Consider the following 14,988-nt stretch of genomic DNA (forward strand, 5'->3'; position numbering starts at 1 on the left):
GTTCTGCTAACAGATACAGCAGTTAAAGGGCCAATTTGGACCACAGCTATGGCATCCTATGTGTGGCTTGATCGTTGAATATGGACAAGCACTTGTTTGGGTTGTTATGTGGCAGTTTTCTCTGAGTCATTTTATCCTGGAAGGAAATGCCTTAAATCTCAGGAATTTCAAAATGAATCTGCATAACACTCATGAAATTCTAAAGGGAAGCTTATTAAGACTCAGGAAGGAAACAACTCAAAAGGCTCAGTTAGTCCTTGATGTTGATTAGATGTACAAGGTCCTCCCCTCTCAAAGCTTTATAAGCACTAAGGATTGCTGAGGAGAGGAGACTCTATGACCTATTAAGGTACCTGAAAAATGTCCAGAGAGTTACAGGGCTCACATTTTTTTTTTTTTTTGAGTCATTACTCATACTGGGATGGATGAGCAAACTTTGTGTGATGTCTTTGAGCTATCCATGTTCCGATAAGGAACTTCTCACCCCTACTCCTGCAGATAATCTCAATAAACCAGCTGATTTGCCAAGTTGGACTTTGGTGTAATTGATTTTTGGTCTGTCATCAGTTCCTTATCTGGGGTTAATAGGTGTTTGTGTTCCATCTTCTCAGGGAAACTGTCACAGCAAGGTGGCTCTGTGTGAGCAGGTTGCCCTGAAACTCCCAAAGCAATCTTTCAAATGACTTCACGTTTTTACACCATTGAGCCTGTGATGGGTGAGGTGCAATGCAGCCAGTACCTGAGATGCTGTCAAGACAGTTTTCCTACTGTCCCACCACAAATTACCTGGCTTCCTTTTTTAAAAAAAAAACTAGTGTAATAAATTGTCCAAAATTCTAAGGGAGTTCAGTATGAAATTTTACATAAGACCCTTTGATCATATTTCCTCTCATTACTCAAACTTGTTACCCTCCTATGGTCCCCTCTTTATTCCTTTATAACCATTCTTCTCTGACTAGGCCTTTTGTTTGTAAGGTTCCATATGAGGGACCTGGAGAGATGGCTAGGTTGTTAAGAACACTTTCTGCTCTTACAGAGGACTGAAGCTGAGTGCCCAGCATCCATGTCGGGTGGCTCACAACTGTCGGTAACTCCAGTTCTAGGGGAGTTCTAGTCCACTGTACTTTTCTGGCCTCTGCAGGTACCCACCCATGGGTGTACATGTGCACGCACTCCCAACATGACTGAAAAAATAAAGTAAAACCTAAAAAGATTCCATATGCAATACTTGTCTTTCTGAATCTGACTTATTTTGCTTAACCACAGTGATCTCTGGTTCCATTCGTCTTCCTGACAATGAGAGGAATGCAGGAGAGGATGTAGAAATAAACCTATCAGCTACACCTGATGTAGGAGAACAGCAGGGAAGGAGGTTCCAGAGGCATCAAGATTGACATATAGGTAAACCAATGATAGAGGAAGGATAGAACCCCCTTTTTCTTTGTAACTGTTGTACTACAGTGAAGAGACACCATGGCCAAGGCAGTTTAGTTTCAGAGGGTGAGTCCATGATCATCGAGCTTGGCGACAGGCAGGCATGGCACTGGAGCAGTAGCTGAGAGTTTACATCCAATCCGAAGGCAAGAGGCAATGAGAGAGAATGGGAATGGTGTGGCCTTTAGAAACCTCAAAGCCCACTCTCGGTGACACACCTTCCCCAACAAGGCCAGACCTCCTAATTATTCCCAAACAGTGGAGTAAGTGTTCAAATATATGAGCCTACAGGGGCCATTCTCATTCAAACCACCACATGACCATGGGCTGCATACAACAAAACAGAATTTAAAAACCACACACACATACACACACACACACACACACACACAAAACTCAGAAGGCACTATGTAAATTGTCTATAAAGGAGGGGGAACTCTCATGTCCCAGTGTCTTTGATCCTTGGACCCTTCCCCGATCTCTGAACCATTTCCAGTGGGGAATAAATCAGGCTGACCAAGCCACAGGGAGCAAGTTTGTAAGTAGCCATGGGCTCTGTTTCAGTTCCTACCTCCAGATTTATACCTTGATTTTCTGCCCTGACTTTCTTTCATAAGTTGCAATATGAAATAAACCCCTTTCCCCAGGTTGTTTTTGATCATAGTGGTTTCTTCTTCTTCTTCTTCTTCTTCTTCTTCTTCTTCTTCTTCTTCTTCTTCTTTTTTTTTTTATCACAACTACAGAAAGCAAACAAGGGCAGAACTACTAGAAAAGAATTAAAGCCAAGGATTTCATTTGAGTTTCTTTTTTTTTTTTTTTTTTTTAGCAGTTATGAGGTGTTTATTCATCATGTACACCGAAAGAAGCATTGTATACTTATATTCCTGTTCTCCATAACAAGATTATGAAGAGATGGTATAAAACAGTTATAAGTTAAAATATGACTTGAATCGTGAAAGCGCCGATCAATTATTTTTGGCATGTCTCTTCATTTTTCTGTCCCCCGATGATTTCTTGTCTTCTGGGCCTGAGTCTTGAACAAGTAACCACTTCAGGGGATGTCGGCGATAGATAGGCCATGGAGGAAGTGTCAGCAAACACGAGAAGGCAAATCCGGCCATAACTATGTAGACAGTCCACCCAAACTGTTCAGCCACGTACCCGTAGATAAACCCAACTACTGCAGAAGAAAGAATAATTCCCTGAAACTAGCTTCTGGCCCTTGTAATCCATCTGGGTGGGCAGCGAACTCAGATGTTCCAGCATGATTGGCGGAGACGATCGACAAGGAAGCAAGGGTAGCTGATTCTTAAGGAGTGTAGCTTGCGGGTTGAGACACCGAACGCAGCTTGGCCGACCTGCCGAGCCCCTCAGTCCGACGGCCGTGGGCCTGGAAGCGGATGTCTCTGACGGGCAGGGATAACCTCTGGCCCCGCCCCGCGCCATCACCAAAGGAGGTACGTCTCTTTTTTTTTTTTTTTTTTTTTTTTTTTTAAGATTTATTTATTTATTATGTATACAGTGTTCTGTCTGCACATATCCCTGCAGGCCAGAAGAGGGCACCAGATCTCATTATAGATGGTTGTGAGCCACCATGTGGTTGCTGGGAATTGAACTCATGACCTCTGGAAGAACAGCCAGTGCTCTTAACCGCTGAGCCATCTCTCCAGCCCGGAGGTACGTCTTTTAAGGTTCCTCGAACCCGGCGCACTGCTCACGAGGGCTGGGGCTGCGATCCGGCCGGAGCATCGTACGCCGGTCAGTGCTACCGGCTGCCGGGAGCCGCGACCGCGGCGGAAATCTCATTTGAGTTTCTGGTAAGAAGCAATAACCTTTGCACTCAGTGATAATGAAATCACTGGTTGCATTTTTTTTGGTTAATATTTATTACCAAATGAATTCAAAGATCAAAGTGGGCATATCCATGGTGCCATGCCAACTGCTAAGATAGAGAGTGCACCTGACTCATGGAACTGTGGGTGGAGCACAGTGGTGTTTTCATTGGCTGCAAGGCCAGCCCAACCCCTTTCCCAGTCCTTAAGCACTGCAGGCTGGCCTCCTTGAGTCACAGCTGGGTGGGGAAGGGAGCTCATCAGGCTCAGACCTGCAAGGTGCAGCACACAGCTGAGAATAAAGCACAAAAGAGAGACTTGATTAAAGAAAGCGGCGATGGACCTGATCCCAAACTTTTCCATGGAAACCTGGATGCTCCTGGTTACCAGCCTGGTGCTCCTCTACCTGTGAGTAAACTGCCCAGGCTCCTCTCCTCAGTGATCAAGACTTGGGGATGTGAATTGGATAATTCTTTCCTCTACCTGTTTGGAAAATCCAAAGAGAAAATGAAGGGGACGTTGCTTGAGTGTAAGATGCTAAGACCTAAGGTGTTGCTATTGGTCTTATGCAAATCCCTCCAAGGGGATAAGTAGGCCTTCCCCTTCTACTAAACTCCACTTTCTGTGGATAGGAGGATTGAGTGACCTCAGTTATACTTGGGGTATACTCTGATTCAGTCTCAGTTTTTCCCCAGATTAACCAACCAGAGCTCAGCAGAAGCAGATTACAAATAGCTGGTCACTGTGTATGATAGGAGGAGGCCTCTTCTGCAAGGTCTTGGGATTGTGGGGATGGGAGGAGCTTCTGTGTCATCTTCACCTGTGTCCTCTGATGCAGGAGATGTTTAGTGTTGCCTCATGTGCACATGGCTAGTTTCTGCTCCCTTGTCCCACTTCTAAGACGATTTATACAATGCCCCTTATATACTCCAGGCTATATGGTATGCTCAGACTATTCCTTGTTTTGTTATCCTTCCCTGGATCTCTCTGTCTTCCCCCAATTCAGTCCTTCTACGTATAATTTGTTGAACTATTTGCTTCTAAGTAATGAGTCTTTTTGTATTATATTTGATCATTTTATTTTATGTGAGTGCTTGGTCTGCATGTATATATGCGCACTACATGTGTTATTGTTGCCCATGGAAGTCAGTAGAGGACATCTTATCCCTTGGAACTGGAGTTACGTACAGATGGCTGTGAGCCACCATGTAGATGCCGGAAATTGACTCCGGGTCCTCTGCAAGAGCAACAAGTGCTCTTAACCACTGAGCCATCTCTCTAGTCCTCATAAATGATGAATCTTTAGGGCAAATGAGACCTGTAGCCTCAGTATAAGGAGTTACTCCTCCCTGGCTTTGAGATCTCCTGGCATCCTCAAAAGGCAGGCAATCTGTAACCAAAATTCTAAGTTCTACTGGGAGCATCAGTCAAAACATCCATCCCAGGATTTCCTTTCAATGAAGGGAGTCCTGTACAAGTGAGGGGAGGAGAGAGGTTATCCCGATTTCTGGGATTCAAAGCGTATGTGGCCACCAACCCCAGCTCATTCTGCTGCAGTTGTTCTCAATCTGTGGGTCAAGAGCACTTTGGGGGTCAAACGACCCTTTCTCAGGGGTCACATATCAGACATTCTGCATATCAGATGTTTACATTATGTTTATAACTGTAGCAAAATTACAGTTATGAAGAAACAATGAAATAATTTTATAGTTGGGTCACCACTACATGAGGAACTGTATTAAAGGGTTGCAACATTAGGAAGGTTGAGAACCACTGTTTTTTCTCTCTCTGTCTTTGTCTCTGTCTCCGTCTCTCTTTCTCTCTGTGTGTGTGCATGCGAGTGTGTGCATGCCTGTGTGTGTGTGTGTGTGTGTGTGAGAGAGAGAGAGAGAGAGAGAGAGAGAGAGAGAGAGAGAGAGAGAGAGAGGGAGTCTATGAGTCTGTGACTTCTGTCACCATTTTACTCTAAGGAAAGTTAGACATTCATAATGATGTGAAAATGAAAAATTCAAATGTGGTTTTATTTTTGTTTATCTTTAAAGCAACAGGTAAGTATTTAAAATATTGTGCAACATCGTTTCCATCTGATAATACTTTACAATTAATGGAAATGTGTAGCTAGAGTTTTCCTGCCTGGCCCACAGTCAGGATATATCTCTTTCACCTGCCAGTCCCACAGCCTCTCAGACCCGACCAAGTAAACACAGAGACTTATGTTGCTTTCAAACTGTATGGCCGTGGCAGGCTTCTTGCTAACTGTTCTTATAGCTTAAATTAATCCATTTCCTTTAATCTATACCTTGCCACATGTCTCGTGGCTTACCGGCATCGTCACAAGCTGTTTCTCATCATGGCGGCTGGCAGTGTCTCTCTGACTCAGCCTTCCACTTCCCAGCTTTATTCTCCTCCTTGCCCCGCCTATACTTCCTGCCTAGCCAATGGCCAATCAGTGTTTTATTGATTAATTAGCAACACATTTGCCATACATCCCACAGCACTTCCCCCTTTTTTTTTTCAAAAAGGAAGGTTTTAACCTTAACAAAGTAAAATTACATATAATTTGGGAATTTGGGCGTAGCTTCTCTTACTACTTCCTGCTGGAAGGGGGCGCTGTATCTTATGGGGAAACAAAGAAAATTTTAGAATTATGGAATAGTCCATGAGGCTGTATCTGTCTTGCTAAAAACTGTTAGATTACATTCCTAAAGCTGGCCACCAAGGTCTATTCCATTATTTGACCTCTTCCTCCTCCTGAAACTGACCATTGAGGTCCAGCTATCAAAGTATTGAAGTTCAGCAATCAGAAGCCCCCTTTGGCTGTCATAATTAACATGTCCAATTAAAATTAAACAACTCATCCTAACATGGGGTTTCTCATTTTACCATTATAAACCACCCTTTGCCTATGAGCATATCTCCCTCGATCCAAGTGCAGTCCTTTTGTTGTGCCCAGATTGTGACCCCCAGAGAGACCACCAAAGACGAGCATGCCGGAATGCAAAAGCAAGGTTTAACTCTGGATATCCAATACAAGCCTAGGCAGGGACTTGCCCAATACATCCAACGCAGTGGAGGCTGGAGGAAAAAAAAACCACCTAAAAACCAACAGTAAACAACCCCCAAAACAAGACCAAAAAAGTCACCTTCAACAAAAATCTGAAAAACAACAAAGCAAAACCGAACCCAAATCATACCAAAACAAGAACAAAAAGAAAAAAAGAAAGAAAAGAAACAGGAGAAAATTGCTGAGGAAGCCTGCCTCCCTGTCTCCTTTCTCCCTTTTGTCCTTCACTTTTTCTGACCTCCTAAAATCTAGGACCTAGGTCAGTGGTACTCTACCTTCCTAATGCTGAGACCTTTTAATACACAGTTCCTCATGTGATGCAGCTGTCTTTGAGTCATTTCTGTTCCAGTAAGTAACCTCTCACCCCATATTCTTTTTTTTTTTTTTTTGTTTTGTTTTGTTTTGTTTTGTTTTGTTTTTCGAGACAGGGTTTCTCTGTGTAGCTTTGCGCCTTTCCTGGAACTCACTCTGTAGCCCAGGCTGGCCTCGAACTCACAGAGATCCGCCTGGCTCTGCCTCCTGAGTGCTGGGATTAAAGGCGTGCACCACCACCGCCCGGCCACCCCATATTGTTGTTAGCAACCCCAATACAACTCATCGGTTCACCAGGTTGGACTTTGGTAGTATCCGTACTTTGGTGTGTTGTGGGTTCCCTGTCCCCCCCAGGAAAAGTTTTGTCACCCAAGACCACACTCATGCTCACCCAGTCAACCCTAGTTAAATTCAGCGAGTCATAAATTAAAAGAAACACTTGCTGAAAGAAAGAACGAAAAAGAAAAGAAATCGTTGAGAGACATTTTAAACGTTTACTTCACAGGCTGCTAGAAACCTAATTTTTAGGACCCCACAGCAGGATCCATATTGCCACCTAGTGGCAATAATCTGAAACTGCAACAGAATCTACCTCTAAGTCTTTCCTGAAGCAGGCTTGAAGAGGTGTCTGAGGAGGCTGCCTGGAGGTATCCGTTAATTAGAGAGCATCCAGAGGTACAAGGACTTGTTTCCCAATGGAATGTACTAGTTACTTTCTCGTTGTTGTGAAAATGCCTGGCAAAAGAAACTTCAGGAAGAAGGGTTGGTTTTGGTTCAGTTTGTAAGGTGTAGTTTATCGTGGTGGGAAGGCATGGCGGCCGGAGCTTGAAGCAGCTGGTCATCTTGCATCCACAATCAAGAAGCAGAGGGTGGGGAAGGGGCAGGGAGAGGGGGAGAAGGATAGGGAGAGGGGAAGGGGGGCGGTGCTCAGCTTACTTTGTCTGTTTTGTTCAGTCTGGTGTTGCCCACATTTAGGGTGATCCTTTCCACCTCAGCTAACCTAATGTGGATGATCTTTCACAGAGGAGTCCAGAGTCTCTTAAGGGACTTTTAGATCCTGTCAAGTTGACAATCGATATTAACCATCCCATCACGGGGAATATGGGGGAAAGGACAGTACAACTTTTCCTTGTTTCCTGGTTCCATTTCCTTGGAATCCCTTTTCCTATCCTGTCACTATAAGACAGTGTCTATACTTAGTAACTCAGTGTTCCATTTTCACTTCCTTGGAAGATTCTCTCCTCCTTCTGGTGCCTTTCTAGGTACCTAACCTCTGTGATTATTCAGATTGTAACACACATGACAAAAGCTTAAAATAGGGACATACTGATAGAATTTCTAGCCATGCCCCATGACCTCGCATGTGTTGGCAAGATGCTTAGTCATTTCCTGGGCCGTACCTATGTAATCTGTGTGCCGTGTGGTCATGTAATTTGTGTGCAGTGTGATCACGTAATCTATGCACATGCGTGGTGTAGTGTAGGCCCATATGTGCATGCGTTGGGGGAGTCCATGAAAGGCGGATCCCATTACCCTCTCTTCCCTCTTCCACACATGTCTTTCAAACAGGCCTGTCCCTCCCTTCTCCTAATAAACTCTTATAGTGGGTTTTGTTGTGCCCCATGACTTTTTCTCACAGGGTAAACAGCACCGCATAAAACTAACACATACATTCATATAATACAGTGTGTAGCAAGCCCACAGCCAACATCAATCTAAACTGAGAGAATCTCAAAGAATTTCCTCTAAAATCAGAAATAAAACCCAGTGTCTACTGAAAGATAAACAGTACTGTTTGGTGGCGCTGGTTACTGGTGGAAAAGTCAGGAGCCACGGCCATGATTACTAGAGTTACAGAGAGCTTTATTAGAAGGGAAAGGTGAGGGAGAGAGGGGAGCTAGGTCTGGGGGGGGGGGAGATGGCGGGAGCAGAGCAGAGAGCAGGGAGCAGAGAGGGAACACAGAGTAGAGAGCAGAGAGAGAAGGCACAGACTGCGTGACCATGGCAGGTTTAACTTGAGGCCCAGTCCATGAGAGGGAGTGGGTGCCCTAGACTATCTGATGGCCAGGAACTGGAGACTGGATAGTCCAGAGACCTAGGGTGGAATCAAACACTACAGGCAAAAAACAAACCAACAAAAAACAGTGAAATGATTCCTAATGATATTCTGCAATACTCACAGATCAGTGCTTTGTCCAGTTATCATCAGAGAGGCTTCCTCTGGCAGCAGATGGGAGCAGGTGCAGAGACCCACAGCCAGACGTTATGCAGACAGAAAGTTTCAAGTGGAGGTAAACATCCAAATATTATTTTATCCACATTATCCTGTCATATGAACTATGCCTTCTGCAGTTGTGAATACAAAACAACTCTGACCTCCCAATTTGATATTTTTATACTACATTTCATTGTTTCATTTCTTCATATGAGCAGCTCCAGATTCAGGGTTTTTATCAAGGCCAGGTAAATTTACTCTATATTCTAGATAAGAAATTTTTGTGTTTGAAAGATTATTTTCAATTCTGAGAAATAACATAAATGGACTCAAGGCAAAGATCACATGATGATCTTAAAAGATGTAGAAAAAGCCTTTGATAAAATCCAACATGCTTTTTTTGATAAAAGTCCTATGGTACCTCAATAGAATGGAGGTTTCTATGACAAACCCACAGGCAGCGTCAGGTTCAGTGGAGAAGAACTTGAATCAATCCCAATCAAATTTGAAAATAATCAGTGCTGTCCACTATGCCCAGTCCTTTTCATTACTGTATTTGATGCATTAGCTGGAACCATGAAGCCTTAAAAGGAAATTAAACACATACCAATAGGAAAAGAAAAAAAAATCAAAGTATCCCTACTTGTCAACGATATGATATTATACACAACATTTTCCAAATATCCTGCCAGAAAACTTACAGAGATGATCAACAGTCTCAGCAAAGTGGCAGGTCCCAGAATCAACTTACAAACTCAATAGCTATTCTATACACCACCAACAAACAGGCAGAGAAAGATCATGGAGACACTGCCATGCAGAATATTCTAAAGAAGACAGAATACCTGTGCAGAAGCTTCTAAGTGTTATGTTGGCTTATGCATCAAATCTTGTTTATTTCCCAAGCGACTGCATTCTTGTTCAGAAGGTCCTTCTCTGTAATTATAGTTTGAAATTCACTCCTTATGTTTTCATCTAGCAATCTCCAGAGTATTCAGATATTCTGCTGCTGATCTGTTTGTATTCAAAAGAGAAGGATTGAGTCATATGCTTGTATCTTTTTATTTACTATCAAAAAAGATTTCATGCAAAAATATTTTTTATTGGATGAGATGTATTAGTTCTTCACCTTTTGTTACTCTCCCCTAAAGTTATTTGGTATTACTTTTAAACTTTTAAATATTTTAGTGTTTATTATTTTATATATGTTATTATTGTATTCATTTTTTGAAATGAATACATTTACAGTTGACTAGGGAGGCATTACAATATGTGCTAATGATATCCAGAGAGTGATTTGGGAATACCTTGAAAGCATATATTACAAATGGAAAATCAAGAAAGACACCTGTGAGATTTCAAAATTAATTCAGGAGAGGAGGTGCCATAGACTCCCAAATATAAGGATATTGCTCTTTGCTACTATTCAGAACTTGATATAAGAACCTATTGCTGATGGTATTGGCGTAAAAACAGACAGGTGGATCAATGGAATCTAATCAAAGACCCAGACATAAATCCACACACCTATGAACACTTGATTATCGACGAAGAAGCCAAAACTATACAATGGAGAAAAGAAAGCATCTTCAACAAACGGTGCTGGCATGAATCCAACACTCAGTACAAAACCTTATCAAAGAAAAGGGGGCTAAGAGTAACAGCAGCTTCCACCCAGCTTCATTTTTGATACATTCAGGGTTTAGGAGCCTTCAGAGGCTGGGTTTAAATGCATGGAGAGATTTTTATGACAGAGCCACTCAAAGAAATATAAATTTCCCTTGTGCAAAACAAACAGTGATTGAAGCTCAGACACACTGCCACCACAAGAGACTCTTTTTGTTTGTTTTTGGTTTTTAACATTCTTTTCTAGTCACTTCTTGGGGCGAAGGATAGAACTCAAAAAGCCAGGGGAAACTTATCATACTTGGAAATAGAACTAGGACCTTCTGGAGTGTGTGTGTGTGGGAGAGCGGGTCCTTAAAAAAACACAGACTCGTGGTGGAGCCTCCTGCCTCAGCCTCCAGAGCCCGCGCCACCACAGGCCCTGCTTGCATTGCTTTTGTTTAGAGTTCGGGTTCCAGGGCTTGCTGTAGGCTCAGGGCCACCTCTACCAACTTCTAAGTCCAGCACCAGGACTTTGGTTATTAATATCATTCATTCTAATAGCAGCACAAGCCACTCAGTAGCCTCCAGTCAGGGGACTCAGGCTCCACTTTACCCTGAAGCAACAGGACAAGGCTGGGGGAGGCGTGGCGTGGTGATAAAGCTGATGATGCATTTCCTTAGAGTTGGGGGCTTCCTTTCTTCTGTTTCCTGGGGGAGAGGTTTGCAATGAATGTTTCGGTGATCTTTCAAAAGAAACTCTGGCTGGGCGGTGGTGGCGCACGCCTTTAATCCCAGCACTCGGGAGGCAGGGCCAGGCGGATCTCTGTGAGTTCGAGGCCAGCCTGGGCTACCAAGTGAGTTCCAGGAAAGGCGCAAAGCTACGCAGAGAAACCATGTCTCAAAAAAACCAAAAAAAAAAAAAAAAAAAAGCAAACAATCAAAAAGTTAGGAGAGAGGCTGAGAGATGGCTCAGCAGTTCAGAGCACTGCCTGCCCTCCTGGAGGACCTGGATTCCACTCCCAGCACCTACATGATGAGTCATAACTACCTATAATTGAAAAGCACGATTAAACATGAACGCATACAGTTTGCTACTGTCTGTTACCCTAACACTAACCTCAACCTAAATATCCCCAAGGCCATCTAAGCATGGCCTTTTCTATACTGACATGTACCTAGGCACTTGTAAGTGGGTCCTCTGTGTGCCCTTGTGTGGGTATGAGGACATGGGCACAGTGCCTTTTTGTTCCTTCACCTCTGGTGACAGTGGTATGGGGTTTCTCAGGTATAGGGAATCTGTGATCATATACAAAAGATGACACACTAGGAAATCAATGCCAGAATGATCTACAAGGAGGAGGTTTTGAACAGTGGGAAGACCCTAAGAGAAAATTACTTTTTTCCTGGAATGCATGTGGTATAGAGGTAATGGTTGGGAAACCTCTTCTGCCTTCTTGAAGTTGAGGGTCTGGCTGGAGCCAGGCTTCCCAGGTCAGTGTGTGGCATGGGCATATGGACACCACTGTGTCCCATTGTACACATGGAAAGGCAGGAGAGAAGATGGCAGCCCTGGTCAGCCCTAGAGAAAGCCTATGTGGAGGAAGTGCTGGCTGGAGGGCCCCAGGAAGTGACCTCACTTTCCTTAGTATTATTACAGATGAACTCAGGCTCCTGGTTACCAGGTAACCAGCCATCAACAGCAGCCTCAACTGACTCACTTCTCTGGAGGCACTAGAAGAGCAAGGATGTTCTCTTGCTTCAGGTGTTGTTTTTGCTCACGCCGCCAAAAACCAAAGCTTCCTGGCCGGTTCCGACGTGTGCTGCGAAGTATTTGTGCACACCTCTGTCCATTTTCCCGTAGGCAAAATGAGGTAACTCAGGCCAGCCTGCAGCCAGGAGACTTTTTGGTCCCCCTGATCCACTGCAGTTCCTGAATGGGTCTGTGTTCCTGTGAGAACACTGAGAAACGTCTTTTATGCTCGCTTTTCACTTCAGTGTGTGGTAATGGGTTGTTATTGTCTCTGAGATTTCACATTTAAACCCTCCTTCCTTCCTTGGTCTTTCCTCAGGATGACAGGATTCAGGAAGACGGCCCCATATTTAATCCACGGAGCCCAACCTATATGAAAGACGTTATCAATCATATACCAAAAGCCGTTAAGGATGGGAATTACCTATTTATAGGTATAATATTGACTATCTACCATAGGTTTGTGACCACCTGGGAGATGCTGGACTTAATTATGGACACGTGAGTGGCTACACACAAGTCAGGCTCTCAAGCCTCCTGTTTGGTTTTAGAATGTCTCTACCCTTCTCTGGGACTGTATGCTCTCACAGAACAAGTATTATTGTATCATTGGTCCTGGGCCTGGACCTTCAAGATGACATGGCCAGAGATAGGGGTAGGGGAGACAACACTAGATTGTCATTCACTTTTCCCAAGAAGTGTCAAACACTATCCTTTCTTATCCTTTGAACAGAGCCTTTTTCCCATTTGTATAAAAGGTTCTAGACACTATCTGGGTTTGATGGGACTAACAGAAGCAGATAAGGGTCCCTGGGGCCACCCAAGAAATCCTGTAACAACAACAACAACAACAAAAAAAAAAAAAACCAAGAAGGAGAAGCTTAGGTTACCCATTGTGTGACAATCCTTGAGAGCTGTGACCAGAGGCTCTTTCCCAGACCCTAACCATGGAAGTCAGAACATTGCAAGGAGCCCTGAGGACCCTCATCCCCTTCCTGGCTTCTATTTCTCTACCTGATTCATGTAGCTCCTTCTAGATCCCTTGGTGGGTTGGGGACACATGGCCTTAGTGGTGACACCCTTATGAAATGCCACAGGTATGGACCTTTGCAGCCAGACTGTATGGAGGATCAGGAAAAAAGGAAGTGAGTTGGCTTGGGTGACGAGGGAGGTAAGAGTCCCTCTACACAGTGGGATGTCTGGGGTGGCTAGGGTTGAGGACTGAGCTGTTACCAGTCACCCTGCTCTTGGGATTCCCACTAGAGGGATGGTACCAGAGACTTCACGTGCAGGTGGAGAAAAACAGAAATAAATCTCCATTGATCTCCTTGGTCCTGAGGAGCACAGGGATTGACGGAAGCTAAAGGGCCCTAGGGGAAACCATCCCCACTACAGCCCAGCCCAGTCTGCCCAGTCCCTCCTCCAAGGGACAGAAAGTGTCTCGAGCCCTGTCCATACAGCTCTACACTCCTGACCACCATGCCCAGCAGCACATGGGCTGGGCAGCCTTTTCCTCATCTAAGGGACACTGCTGTGCTGGTGAAGTGAGGCCAGGCTTCTGACTCTACTTCCCTCCAACCTGGTCCTCCCTGCAGTGCCTTGTTATCCTTCCTGTCGATATGGATGTCAAAACAACCCCGGGACTTCAGGTCTCCAAACCTTGCCGTGGCCAAGAGGCTCGTGAAATATCTATGGCCCGATGAGCCTGCAAAAGACTTCACTCTCCAAGGGGAGGCGCTGGAGGAGCAGGACTGTAAAATGGGTGAGGAGGCCTGGGGTAGGTTCCTAGGAAGGCTGAGGTAATTTCGATGATGGGTTATACCAGGGAATTGTCCAGATATCCCGCCTGGAACCAGAGCTGGACACCTGTCGGGTGAGATGTCCTGTTGTGGGGAGAGGGGACTGGGGATTTTCTGACATGAACAGACCTTGTGTAACCAGCAAGGCCATCTCTGGGAAGCTCACCCCATCATGGAAACTTCTAGGGCACTTCCACTAATGGTTCATCTCTTTCTGCCTTAGATGATGGACTCCTCAGGAAAGTTAATACAGAGGCACCCATGCAGGATGCATTAGGGATGGTGGAGACTCTACATGTGGGACCAACTTCTGTGGCAGGGCCCCGGGAATTTCTGAAAACCCAAGATGACACAGACCTGGCCCTTGGGGAACCAACCGTGCCAGAAGCTGGACCAGTACCACTTCAAACTTCAGACCAGCCTCTGCCCACTGATGCACAGCCACCTCTAGAAGTGGCTGCAGATGTTCCAGATGCTGGGCGGCTCTTTCTAGTTTCTGTTGTGCAACTGGGTGCACCAGAGCCCTTTTTCCCTCTGCCTGATGTTGACATAGATTGAGATTGTTTATTACCTGCCGAGTTCCACCCAGGACCAGCTGTCCTTCCCGTCTTTAGAGAAAGTATCTCCTTTCGTTGTGTTTAAAACTTTTTATTGTTGTTTTCAAAGTTAATATTAATATTGCCTTTAATTATATTTAATTATTCTTCCTTGTTTTTTCAATATTAATATTTATTAATAAACATTAAGTATGCCTAGTTCTCTTCATTGTTTTCATGTTAATATCACCTTTAATTTTGTTTATTTCTTTTTTATTAATGGTTTCATTGTTAATATTTCCTTTAATTTTCTTTAGTACTTTTTTCATTGTTTTCAATGTTAATATTGCCTTTAATTATGCTTAATTCTTTTTATTGTTGTGTTCATTGTTAATATTGCCTTTCATTTTGTTTAATTCTTTTTATTATTCTTTTCAC

General features: G+C 44.0%; 1 protein-coding gene, 1 long non-coding RNA gene and 1 pseudogene across 2 annotated transcripts; 1 reads left to right on the forward strand and 2 right to left on the reverse strand.

Moving 5' to 3' along the window:
• Positions 1-2,296: 2,296 nt before the first annotated feature.
• LOC131898495 (signal peptidase complex subunit 1-like) lies at positions 2,297-3,241 on the reverse strand (annotated as a pseudogene).
• LOC131898494 (uncharacterized) lies at positions 3,114-14,769 on the forward strand. Its single transcript, XM_059249687.1, has 5 exons — positions 3,114-3,251; positions 12,535-12,716; positions 13,313-13,360; positions 13,811-13,992; positions 14,238-14,769. Exons 2-5 carry the CDS (start codon positions 12,589-12,591, stop codon positions 14,570-14,572), a joined length of 693 nt encoding a protein of 230 aa, XP_059105670.1. The 5' UTR covers positions 3,114-3,251; positions 12,535-12,588; the 3' UTR covers positions 14,573-14,769.
• Positions 7,316-12,098, reverse strand: LOC131898496 (uncharacterized). The gene is made up of 3 exons (XR_009375946.1): positions 11,862-12,098; positions 9,703-9,871; positions 7,316-9,440 (listed from the first exon to the last, which is right to left on the reverse strand). It is a non-coding gene; the product is annotated as an uncharacterized LOC131898496 (long non-coding RNA).
• Positions 14,770-14,988: the final 219 nt, after the last annotated feature.

The sequence above is a fragment of the Peromyscus eremicus genome, chromosome 23 (assembly GCF_949786415.1).
Source record: "Peromyscus eremicus chromosome 23, PerEre_H2_v1, whole genome shotgun sequence".
Taxonomy (NCBI): Eukaryota; Metazoa; Chordata; class Mammalia; order Rodentia; family Cricetidae; genus Peromyscus; species Peromyscus eremicus.

Bases quoted from the DNA above. Each gene is read 5' to 3' on its own strand.
- LOC131898494 (XM_059249687.1), top strand. From the start codon at position 12,589: ATGAAAGACGTTATCAATCATATACCAAAAGCCGTTAAGGATGGGAAT. The intron at 13,361-13,810 runs GTGAGTTGGCTT...TCCTCCCTGCAG, and splicing joins GAGGATCAGGAAAAAAGGAA to TGCCTTGTTATCCTTCCTGT. The intron at 13,993-14,237 runs GTAGGTTCCTAG...TTTCTGCCTTAG, and splicing joins AATGGGTGAGGAGGCCTGGG to ATGATGGACTCCTCAGGAAA.